Source organism: Chiloscyllium punctatum, chromosome 3, assembly GCF_047496795.1.
Source record: "Chiloscyllium punctatum isolate Juve2018m chromosome 3, sChiPun1.3, whole genome shotgun sequence".
Taxonomy (NCBI): Eukaryota; Metazoa; Chordata; class Chondrichthyes; order Orectolobiformes; family Hemiscylliidae; genus Chiloscyllium; species Chiloscyllium punctatum.
The window spans coordinates 151432188-151445306 of record NC_092741.1 but is presented as its reverse complement, the minus strand read 5'-3'; the positions used below and the strand labels follow the sequence as shown (position 1 = coordinate 151445306).

Here is a 13119-nt window from a genome sequence, read left to right as displayed (position 1 = left end):
CAAGCCAGACTTGAGCTAACGTTCTAAAACCATTAGCAGAGTAGCGGCGTCAGCTCTTACTTCTGAGAGCTCTCTCAGGCTACTCCCTTATCGTTGCAAACAAGCTGTCTTTATACAAAATTTGGTATTAAGATTACAAAAAACATCACATGTCCTTAATCAATAAACAGCAATAAAATGGCAAAAGTTTGCAGAGGAAGCGAAACTCACTGATAGGTCTGTGTACACTTGACTAATTAAATGACATGCACATCAAAGTGGGAACCCTTGATCCAGCCAGGCCAGATGGTCAATTACTTTGGCTAGTACGTTATAACGGGAGACTAGTCTAAATCACCTCACTCAGCTAACATGTCCAGTATCATTGTTGTACAAAATGACTTTTTCTTTTAAAATCATGGTAGGTTCCCAGAATGCAAATTAAATTCATAACATTCCCAGACCTCGAGCTCCAGGGAACAACACGCACATTCAATCCGTGACCAGCCAGTGTTCACTCAAATCAGACCATAAATAGTTAAACTTTCCGCCAGCTTTTGTTCTCTTGCTCTCTCGCTCAAACTCTTCAGTCAGTGAATATAAATTACAGAACTAAGTTTTCTTTCACTCACTCACTCAACTTCCTTACTATGTCACATTCAGCTTTTGCGTTTTCCTATCCTGATGGGGTAATGAAACATTCCTATTCCAGGACAGTCAAGATGTATGAACTGAGCTTCATAAATTCAAATCTGCTCAGTGTGGTATACATGAAAGTGTGTCAGGATTGTTCTATTACATGCATATTCGACTCCGCTTACTAAATTACAAGTTCTTTTCCTATTGAGTATGAGTTTTTGTTAAGAGTCTTTGATATAATCCAGCAATTTAGTTATTCTATATCCTATTGCGAAATATGCACCTCCAGCATGAGGATGAAGTACTACCACACATTCCACAAGTGAACAACTGTTATCACGTATCGCCTTGTTAACACTGACCTATTGACATTAAGAACAGAAGATCCCAATTCCTTTGAAGAAGCACTTTCCTGCATTCTCTGCAGCAAACGAGTCACATTTAATACTACATGCTTTCTCAGGATCTCTGTAATGGCCTCTGGGTACAGGCTGCGGGCCTCGAGACCACATCTGAGCAGGAGTCATAGGCCATTCTCATATCTCTGGAGCCCCAACCAACACTCATCCAGACAATCCAGATCTCAGTCACAGTGTTCCTCCGCCGATGCTGCCGTTCATTCAGGCACTTGGACCTGGGCTCTTGGCTTAGCCTGTGAGTCTGGATTAGGGAATTGAGAAAAATTAACTGACTGTCCATTCTAACCCCGCTTTCTTCTTGCATCGGGTACGTAGACTTGCAGGTTATAGCGCTTAAGATGCAGGCTCAGATTCCTTTTTTAAATGAGTTGAAGATTACTGTTTCTGCCCACAAAGCGGACAACAAATTCCAGACACCCACCACCCTCTGGATTTAAAAATAATCACGTCCTTCTAATCCTCCTTTTGATCATCTTAAATCTGTGTCCCCTGGTCATTGGCCCTTCTGCTAGGGGGCAACTGGATTTGCCAGTTTACTCTGTCTATGGCCCTTGTAATTTTGTAAACCTTAATGAAGTCACTCCTTAACCACCTCTGTTCTAAGTTTTTCCACATGGCTGCCTTGGCAGCGTTCTTGTAAATATCTTCTGGATTCCTGCCAGAGCCATGTTATCCTTCCTGTAAGACCTGTGAGTAATATCCTACCTGTGGCATAATCAGTATTTTACACAGTTCCAGCATTCTTGCTGTTGTTTTCCACATCTTATCTAATAAAGAAAATATTCCATCACTTTCTTTACCACCTTTATCTACCACGTGTTCTGCAATCTTGACAGATAGTTCTTATACAAATCTGATCAACCTTACCTTTCCTTAGTTATCATCTCACAAATTAATAAGGTGTAATCCATTCATGTTTCATCATTTCACGCAATTATTACTGATCCAACTATACCAAAAATCCACATTGCTGCCCATCCCTGGTAAACTTCTACCTCCTTGCTTATCAAGAATCTGTCTATGCCTTAAAATATTCAAAGACTTTGCTTTCGTCACCTTTTCAAGAAGAGTATACCAAAGATTCATAGCCCTATATGAGGAAAGATTTCACTTCATCTCTGTTTAAATGGGCAATCTCTTGCTACTAATGTACTGATCAAACATCCTTCTCTTAAGCTCGATATTACCTGGCAATATTTTCTCCTACCCTATCTTTGCTTTTCTAAGATTTTAAAACATTTCCTGTGTGATGGGACAGGACACATTGAGGGGTATGATGTGGAGGAGCCAGTGTTGGATTGGGGTGGACAAAATTAAAAATCACTACCCCAGGTTATAGTCCACCAGGCTTGTTTGGAAGCACTTGGTATCGGAGTGCTGCTCCTTTCATCAGGTGGTTGTGGAGTATAAGATCATAAGACTCAGAATTTATAGCAAAGGATTAGTGTAATACCGTGATATGTTGAATAAACCTGGATTGTTAAGTCTTTCATCTTTTGGAATGCAGCTTTTAGTTCATTAATATGTAAATCCCAGGGTGTGTGCATGGGTGAGTGTGTGGGGGGTGGATGTGTGCGTGTGTATGAGAGACAGTCTGTGTGAGTATGTAAGAGTGTGTGTGTGTGTGAGAGAGTGTGTATAGTTCTGGATGTAAATTTGCTCGCTGAGGTGGAAGGTTCGTTTTTGGACGTTTCATCACCATACTAGGTAACATAATCAGTGAGTGTCTGTTGAAGTGCTGGTGTTATGTCCTGCTTTCTACTTGTGTTTGGGTTTCCTTGGGTTGGTGATGCTATTTTTGTTGGTGATATCATGTCCTGTCCTTTTTTCTCAGAGGGCGGTAAATGGGGTCCAAGTCGATGTGTTTGTTGATAGAGTTCTAGTTTGGAATTCTTGGAATTCTCATGCGTGTCTCTCTTTGGCTTGTCCTAGGATGGATGTGTTGTCCCAGTCAAAGTGGTGTCCTTCTTTTTCTGTATGTAAGGACACTAGTGAGAGGGTCATGTCCTTTTCTGTCTATCTGTCTCTCAACCTCTCATGCACACACACAATTCTCTGATACATTCCATTTTGCTCAAAATGCACAATCTGCAGACAGTCAATCCATATAATAATTTATAAATTCCACTTGGGAATTAGAACCAGTCTGACTCCAGACTGGGATACAGACATACTCTGACCTCACACCTCTAATGCATAGTCTGAGCTGAGCTGTCACCTTGTGTTATAAAACCTTAAGTTATCTTGAGAAGGTGACTTAAAAGAAGTTCTGGGGTTTACATATTAACGAACTGAAACCTGCACTGTAAAAGATGAAAATATTAATAATCCATGTTTGTTTAATATATTTCTGTATGATACTGTAATCTTTTGGTTTAAAATCTGTGTCTTATGATCTTATACTCCACAACCACCTGATGAAGGAACAGCACTCCTGAAAACTAGTGCTTCCAAATAAACCAGTTGGACTATAACCTGGTGTTGTTTGCTTTTTAATATTAAGGGATTGCAATGGTGGTTGCTGGGGCATGTTATATTCATACCTTAAAGAAAATGTTTGGATGTTTCTTGACCAATCCATGGGATAGTTCTCTCAATTCTGGTACAGGCACCCCAGATGATTGTCAGGATGTTTATGTAAGATTTTGATTGAATTTCTAGTGTCTAGAGTGATGGTGCAGACTTTAAGAGATATGTTTTGTGCTGTTTTAGAGAGAAAGGTTAGAGGACAGGGACGGAGCAGTCTATGAGAAGATAATCCCAAGGCTACACAAGTTGTTTTTTCTTTTTTTTGAAAATTGGAACAATCGAATGGGTGTGGTCAAGCGGTTTCAGAACCAGGATTTTTAGTTTAGCTTTCAGCAGTTGCTATTGGGGTCGTGAAGAGGTGGAAGCTTGTTTTTGACTCTTGCTTATTTACAGGCAAAAGCTGGGGGTTCTCTGCCAGTTGCAGCAGTTGCATGTGAGACAATCTGTGTCTGCATTTGCTTTTTGCCCAGAGTGTATTTATGGGATGTTATTATATTAGATCACCTAGTTAGTAATGGTTACTGTATCTTTTATTCTGTTATGTTTTCCAATAGAGTTAAGCTATTCTAATTTTTTTTAAACTATAGTGGATGAATAAATTGTATTTTGCTTTAAATCTGGTAGTTTGACCAATCGAAATATATCTGGAAGGCAACACCTTCATACTGACTTTTGAAAAACGAAAAAGCTAGGGTCTAGACAATCTTAATATTTTGAGGGGGTTTGGTCTGATCCTTAATGCTAGGTTGATGCCAATGGCCTGTCCAGTTTAATTTTTCTTTAGACTTTGCAGCAGTTTTGATGCAAAAGTGTGGTTTTTTAGCTCATTCTAGGGAGCATTTAAGAGTCAACCATGTTACTGTGGGTGTGGTAGGCCAGAACAGGTAAGGAAGCCAGATTTTCTTCCCTAAAACAATAATGGATAATCAACAATTGTTACATGGTCACCATTAAGCTAGCATTTAACTCCAGAATTTATTGAATATCATCAACTGTCACTGAGATTTGATCCTATATCCCAGAACATTAATTTGATGTTCTGGATTCTAGACAATATGATCACTGCCTCCTCTTACCTTTAGAATTTTGTGCAGTTTATGAAGTTTACTTCCAATAATTTAGCAAAAACATTTATAAATTTCAACTTGATAAGTTTAATTATGTATAAACCCGCTTTGGTACTGTGCTATCTTATTTGTATAAAGAATAAAACCATTTCTTTTTAAAAAAAGACACAATTGTAGGTGATATTGCTGTATCACTGCATCCTTTGATAAAAGGAGTTAGCGAGAATGACAAAGAAGCCTCTGTCAAAAGGTAGCTCTCAAGAAAATCTGAGAAGAAGCTTTTGGCTTTGAATTGGGGGACACATTTTGACTCCCAGATGGTTCAATTCCCATTCCAGCTTCGTAGACCTGGGACCACCTTGCCCTACATCTGAGAGTGCAATACACCGGCAATGCACTACTTATGTAAACTATCAAGAAAACAGCTTAGAGTCATACAGCACAGAAACAGACCCTTTGGTCCAACTAGTCCATGCCAACCATGCTCCCAAACTAGACTACTCCCACTTGCCTGCGTTTGGCTCATATCCCTCCAAATCTTTCCTATTCATGTACTTATCCAAATATGTTTTTAAACATTGTAATTGTACCCGCATTCACCACTTCCTCTAGATGTTCATGGGACACACACGTGTCTTTCTTTCTCCCGCCCTCCCTCCCTCCCGCTCTCCCTCCCTCCCGCTCTCTCTCGTTCTCTCTCTCTTTTATTTCTCTTTGGGGTTCCCTCCTTGTTACGATTGGAGGGGTGGGGTCTGAGAGCAGAGGTGCGGGATGTGGATGAGATGCATTGGAGGGCATCTTTAACCACGTCGGGAGGGAAATTGCGGTCTCTAAAGAAGGAGGCCATCTGTTTTGTTCTGTGGTGGAACTGGTCCTCCTGGGAGTAGATATGGCGGAGGTGGAGGAATTGGGAATACAGGATGGCATTTTTGCAAGAGGTAGGGTGGGAAGAGGTGTAATCCAGGTAGCTGTGGGAGTTGGTGGGTTTGTAACAAAAAATGTCGGTGTCAAGTCGGTTGTCATTAATGGAGATGGGGAGGGAGGTGTCAGAGATGGTCCAGGTAAATTTAAGGTCAGGGTGGAATGTGTCGGTGAAGTTGATGAATTGCTCAACCTCCTCACAGGAGCATGAGGTGGCACCAACGCAGTCATCAATGTAGTGGAGGAAGAGGTGGGGAGTGGTGCCGGTGCAATTATGGAAGATGGACTGTTCTACGTAGCCAACAAAGAGACAGGTATAGCTGGGTCCCATACCGGTGCCCATGGCTACCCCTTTGGTCTGGGGGAAGTAGGAGGATTTGAAGGAGAGATTGTTGAGGGTGAGGACCAGTTCAGCCAAACGAATGAGTGTGTCAGTGGAAGGGTACTGTTGGGGATGTCGGGAAAGGAAAAAACAGAGGGCTTGGAGGCCCTGGAGATGGTGGATGGAGGTGTAGAGGGATTGGAAATCCATGGTGAAGATGAGGCGTTGGGGGCCGGGGAAACGGAAGTCTTGGAGGAGGTGGAGGGCATGGGTGGTGTCTCGAACGTATGTGGGGAGTTCCTGGACTGGGGGGATAGGACAGTGTCGAGGTAGGTAGAGATGAGTTCAGTGGGGTAGGAGCATGCTGAGACAATTGGTCGGCCAGGGTGGTCAGACTTGTGGATCTTGGGAAGGAGGTAGAACCGGGCAGTGCGGGGTTCCCGGACTATGAGGTTGGAAGCTGTGGGTGGGTGATCACCTGAGGTGATGATGTTCTGTATGGTCTGGGAGATGATGGTTTGGTGATGGATGGGGTCATGGTTGAGGGGCCGGTAGGAGGAGGTGTCTTTGAGTTGGCGTCTGGCTTCAGCGGTGTAGATGTCAGTGTGCCAGACTACCACTGCGCCTCCTTTATCCGCTGGCTTGATGGTAAGGTCAGAATTGGAGTGGAGGGCTGCATGTTGTGAGGGTGAGAGGTTGGAGTTGGGGAGGGTGGTAGACAGGCTGAGGTGGTTAATGTCTCGGCGGCAGTTGGAAATGAAGAGATCAAAGGCGGGTAATAGGCCAGCGCGGGGTGTCCAGGTAGATGGAGTGTGTTGGAGGCAGGCGAAGGGGTCCTTGGAAGGTGGGCGGGAGTCCTGATTGTGAAAGTAAGCTCTGAGGCGACGGAAGAAGTGCTCGACATCACGGCATGTATTGAATTCATTAATGCATGGGCGGAGGGGGATGAAGGTGAGTCCTTTGCTAAGGACTGATCTTTCGTCCTCAGTGACCCTCCTGTCCTGGCACCTTCCCTTGTCACCACAGGAATTGCAAAACCTGTGCCCACACCAACTCCCTCACCTCCATCAAAGGCCCCAAAGGAGCCTTCCACATCCATCAAAGATTTACTTGCACATCCACCAATATCACTTATTGCATCCGTTGCTCCCGATGCGGTCTCCTCTACATTAGGGAGACTGGACGCCTCCTAGCATAGCGCTTTAGGGAACATCTCTGGGACACCTGCACAATCAACCACACCACCCTGTGGCCCAACATTTCAACTCCCTCTCCCACTCAGCTGACGACATGGAGGCCCTGGGCCTCCTTCACCGCCGCTCCCTCACCACCTGATGCCTGGAGGAAGAACGCCTCAGCTTCCACCTCGGAACACTTCAACCCCAGGGCATCAATGTGGACTTCAACAGTTTCCTCATTTCCCCTTCCCCCACCTCACTCCAGCTCCAAACTTCCAGCTCAGCACTGTCCCCATGACTTGTCCGGACTTGTCCAACCTGCCAATCTTCCTTTCCACCTATCCACTCCACCCTCCTCTCTGACCTATCACCTTCATCCCCACCCCCACTCACCCATTGTACTCTATGCTACTTTCTCCCCACCCCCACCCTCCTCTCATTTATCTCTCCACCCTGCAGGCACCCTGCCTCTATTTCAGATGAAGGGCTTTTGCCTGAAACGTCAATTTTCCTGCCCCTTGGATGCTGCCTAAACTGCTGTGCTTTTCCAGCACCACTCCAGTCTAGAATCTGGTTTCCAGCATCTGCAGCCCTTTTTTTAACCTAACAGTAATTTCTTGCCTTTTACACATTTATTTAGAATCCTTTCTTAACCTTTCATAAACATCCACTTTATTAAAGACATTTGTGTCACCTATTGCATTCTACACTTGTTTGATAGTGAGGAATTGACTTGTGTATATCTCCCGGAATTATTGTGGCACATAAATATTTGAAATTGGTGCATAACTTAACTGAGAATTAAAAGTAAGCTGACTAACTGAATGAACTGTTGCTTGCTGGTAAAAATACAAATAAAATGGTTTGTAGTTTAGCAATGGGAAACAGTTTCAAGAACATTACATTGTTAGAGTTTCAAAGTATTCCACTGAATGGGAAAAATTGCAGTGTTGACAGATCAATGTGAGGGTAACCTTGACTGAGTTAACATTTTACTGGATTGCTAGTTCATAAACAAACAGAGAAACTGCTGGGGGAGTTCAGCAGATCTGGTAGCATTGGTGGAGAGAAAGCAGAATTGCTGTTTCACATTCAGTAACCCTTCTCAGCTGCTTCAGATACTGCCAGAGCTGCTGAGTTTTTCCAGCAATTTCTGGTTTCTTTCATTTCAGATCTCCAGCATTTGCAGTTCTTTGTTCTATAGTGGTCTCAAAGTAAGTGGGAATGTCTTTAACTGCCAATTATATTGGCAATGGACCTTTGAAAAGTTATGTGCATACTTGCCTTCCATAATAATGTCTATGCATATGGGCAACTAGAAGTAATAGTAATTTAGTGGCAAAGTAATTGTTTACTGTTGTGAAATAAAGAATCTGACTTATCCCGCAATAACATCAACTGGATTCCATAACACTGTGCTGCATTCTTTTGATTCATTCACTAACTGGCTTCTTTCACTTAATCTGTTTCTAGGGAGTTGGAGTCCACTGTCTTCATGGCTTTGGGAGAACTGGAACGATGCTTGCTTGTTATCTTGTAAAAAGTAAGAAAATAACAGGAGTCGATGCAATTGCAGAAATACGAAGGATTCGTCATGGTTCTCTAGAAACCCATGAACAAGAAAAATCAGTTGTACAATTCCATCAACGTACAAAATAAGTAAATTTCAATTATTACCATTGTACAAATGGTCTATTAAGATTTTTCCACAAGGGTAACTATTTCCAAGCTTTCTTTTTAGTTCAATTGATGGCCAGTACAGGACACTTTCTTGTTTAAAACGATAAAGCAAGTCTTGCCATTCTGATATGCTTTACTTATGTCCTCTGTTACAAAATCATTTTTTTGTTCGTATCCTGCTCAGTTTAATCACATTATCGTGTATTTTGGTGTATTAGTTTGATTAGAACTTGTTTTCTGTTACATTTTATATGCCAAGATATAATTCACTATTTTAGTTTGATACTCTAACCTATAATGCTACAATTTCCTGAAAGAGAGTTCCTGGGCAACATCAAGGAACGTGCATCTGAATCTACAGATAATGCTAGATGGCCACTTTCAGAATGGGAGATTGCAACAAAAGGCAGCTGGGTCATCCAATTATAATTATCATTGTACAATAGCAAGAACGAAATTTGGAGAAATACCTTTGTGGCGGTGGTTGTTGGACAATATAAAGCATGTAGAATGCAGGCTTATAGAGCAATGATCGAGGCAGAAAAGAATCAGAGAGGAACACTATTTAATTTGGACTGTGAATATAACACTGGAAATGGTACAGAGAGGACAGGAGGAATATGAAACATTTTGAGATATACAAGTTAAGGGGAGTCCAATAATGTGTTTCATTTGCCAGCTTTATTGCTTCTTCCATGTGGGTAATTCAATGTATTCTTGGCTCATCTCCCATATTCTTTTAAACTTGAAATCATCCAATATTCTACTCCATGTCCTAAGCCACAGCAAATTCCATACTCCACCATTTATATGCTCACTAATCCTGCACCCAGCCCAGGAATGACTGGATTTTAGAATGCTCATCCTTGCTTTTAAATCTCTCTGTGGCCTTGTCCCTCTACACATAATATATTCAATAATCTCACAATCGTTGAGATCTAACTGTGCCCTTATAGCCATAAGCAAATGTACATGCCAGATATTAATTGCTCTTTGATCAGTGGTTGTCTCTTCAGTTGGCTTGGCTACTGGACAGTGTGGAGCAGAAAGTGGCTGTGCAGACATTTTATCATATTGTTAAACTCACTGCAGATAATGGCAGATGGTTACACTCTGAGGAAGGATTTCTACTTTTAGTGTTACCCTGGAAAATGACCAACCTGGGATTTTTGTGCAATACAACACACAAATTGATGCTGGCTGCTGTAATCATAGTCAGATTAACTGGGCAGCAGAAGAGAGTCAGACCCATTCTGAAAGTGGCCATCTAGCAATAACTGTAGATTCAGATGCACGTTCCTTGATGTTTCCCAGGAACTCTCTTTCAGGAGACAGCGTTCAGGAACAAAGCTCTGGACGTGTTCTATTCATTGTTGCAGCCAGATTTGCAAGCGAGGCCTACAAACAAATATAACTCTGGCTCTAGCTGATAGCTTTATCACCAGTCTCTGTATTTTACCACAGGGAGCTTTAGTCTGTTCAGCCAATTTACTGCGCACTCACCTAGAAGGCAAGTCACTGATTCAAGCATTACTAGAACAGCTCAAGTTATTTAGTTTTGAAAGTGCTCCCAGACAAGTGATGGGATCTGCCATGATGTGATTATACAACAATTGATCCAGTGTCACAGCCAGGGTAAATCACAGTCAGATAGCTACATCCTGAACAGCAATCACTATCTATCCCTCAATGTGATGGAGAAGTGGCAGGTGAGCTTCCACCTTGGATTACTGCAAGCATGCAGGTATACCCACAGTGCTTTAGGCGGGGAGTTCCAGGATTTGATTCAATAACAATGAAGGAACTGTGTTTTTTTTTACTATACCCAGGTATACTCATATTCTTAAGTTGAGCTCCTTAACACAGAATTAGTACTCCTCAATTGGATTGCTAAGTCGCACACGTTCAATTTACAGCAAACTTTGTTTTAACCAGTACCTTGTGAACTGGAGCCCTTGATAAACTAGCAAAAGTGTTATACCTTAAATACTGCAAAAGTTACAGCAGTATTCTGTCCAGTTGTTATAGTTTTTAAAAAAAAATGTTATTTACCACAATGCAAATCTACTTGTTGTTCAATTGAATGCCCATGTGATATATCAAGACACCCTCCAGGCTGCAAACCATCCGAATGAGTAATGTTTTCATGCAGCTTCTGTGGTAGAGGTTGCAGATTTGGAAAATGCTTTTGCAGGAGACTTGATGAGCTGAGTTAAAGAGATGGGACTTCAAGTCTATCCAGTGCAAACACAAGGAGTACAATATTCTGTCTTCTGCACCTGAAGAGATCAATATGACAATGGACCACAATACAGAGGAACCTTGGTTATCCAGCATTCGATTATCCAAATTTCAGGTTATCCAGACAAGGTCCCGCGCTTGGCTGAACTGTATTATCCAAACATTCGATTATCCGAACAAAATACCCCCCTGCCTCTGTTGTTCAAATAATCAAGATTCCTCTGTACACAGGTAGACCCTTTATGGACATAAACTGTGCCACTGTCTCATTACCTTATCCCAGACCTTCACCAAGCGAACAGCTCAGTCAAATGTCCCATCTTGAAGTGAAGGCCAACAATTCAGGATCTTTGTGTTACTATACTACACCTCCAGTAGTGATCATATTTCAAATGCAAGTTGGGCCAACATTGCAAAGTTTTCAAAATTGCAGAAGAAACCTCTCAAAAAATGAGAGAGAATAAATATTGTACATGCCAGTGTGGAGCTGCTTAGATTAGATTCTCTACAGTGTGGAAACAGGCCCTTCGGCCCAACCAGTTCACACTGACCCTCTGAAGAGTAAACCACCCAGCCCCATTTCCCTTTCACACTATGGGCAATTTAGTATTGTTAATTCACCTGACCTGAACATCTTTGGATTGTGGGAGGAAACCCACACAGACACAGGGAGAATGCCAAACTCCACACAGCCAGTCACTTGAGGCTGGAATCAAACCTGGGACCCTGTTGCTATGAGGCAGCAGTGCTAACCACTGAGCCACTGTGCTTAACTTGGATTATGACAGAAGATCAGTCATTTATCCCAGATTGGATACCTCTGTGGGTAACCAAATGCTCTTAAGTGCCCCATGAGCCAAGTTCCTACAATGTCCCAGCACATAAAGACAACAAACAACCAATACGCAAAGAGATCAATACACAGAGATCTGGATCTCTGGAAGGTTATCCTGTCAGGGGATTGAGAAGGGTTGTCAAACCAACTATACATTTTACTGACTCAGACATGTCAATTATACAGTTCTTCCTTGTGTCACAATCCATGTACTTGAATCTTGGGAAAAAACATGGATGTTGTGTTACTATTTCAAGAGATAGGATTGCTAATAAACCAGGGACCAGGATGGCACCAGCTGATCTGCAGCCGTAGAGTGTAAGCAGCAGAATGTGAAGACGTGGACATAAGTCACTCTGTGAAAACAATTTATCCATTTGTTTAAGAAAATTGTTTGCGATTTTCAAGTACAGCAAACTTTTGTCAACCGGTGCCTATGGAATCAGGAGTGTGCTGGTTGATCAGACATTCTGGATAATCAAGAGGTCCACATAACCAATATAAAAACACACACTATATAATGGAAACGTAATGCAGAGGATATTCCGATCGCTTTATGTACAGCAGACATTGCTTAAATAATGATGCACCTTTGCCTTAAATAAAACTTAACAGTAGAGAGCCTTCTAACTTGCATCTTCAACTGATGGCTCAAACATTGCAGAGAGTGTCATATTGGGAAATTTACTCAAAATTGTATCAGTTGTTGATATTTCACATGGGCGTTCAATCGAACAGCAAATATATTTACATTGTGCTAAGTAACTTTTTGAAACTCTAAAGCAACTGGACAGAATAATGCCGTAAATTTTGTGGTATTTGAGGTATAAAATTTTTCCTGGTTTATCAAGAGTTCTAGTTCACAAGGTACTGGTTAAAACAAAGTTTGCTGTAAATTGAACTTGTGCAACTTAGCAATCCAGTTGAGGAGTACTAATTCTGCGATAAGAAGCTCAACTTAAGAATACGACTATACCTGGTTATATGAATAGAAAGGTTTTAGAGGGGTGTGGGCTAAGTGCTGGCAAATGGGACTAGAATAGTTTAGGATATCTGTTCGGCAAAGACTAGTTGGACCGAAGGGTCTGTTTCTATACTGCAAATCTCTATGACTCTGGAGAAAAATGAACAAAATTTATAGTTTACTCTGGTGTGCTTAAACAATATTCCATCTCAATCAGCTACTTTACAGATCTCTTATGAGTAAAGACATTAAAGAACATATTGAGACATTAAATAAAAGAGGGTTCATATTCATGAATCCTTCAAAATGGCACAAAAAAATCCCCTACCTCCAAGGGTAGCTATC

General features: G+C 41.8%; 1 protein-coding gene across 2 annotated transcripts in view; it reads left to right on the top strand.

The window, feature by feature from the left end:
• The window catches only part of dusp23b (dual specificity phosphatase 23b), a 29000-nt gene extending 20139 nt beyond the window's left edge, over nt 1-8861 (top strand). For both annotated transcript variants that reach the window (XM_072562255.1, XM_072562244.1), the window contains exon 3: nt 8528-8861. In XM_072562255.1, coding sequence (XP_072418356.1) covers nt 8528-8713 — 186 coding nt within the window. In that variant the 3' untranslated portion in view covers nt 8714-8861. The remainder of the gene's footprint in view (nt 1-8527) is intronic.
• The last annotated feature ends 4258 nt before the right edge of the window (nt 8862-13119 follow it).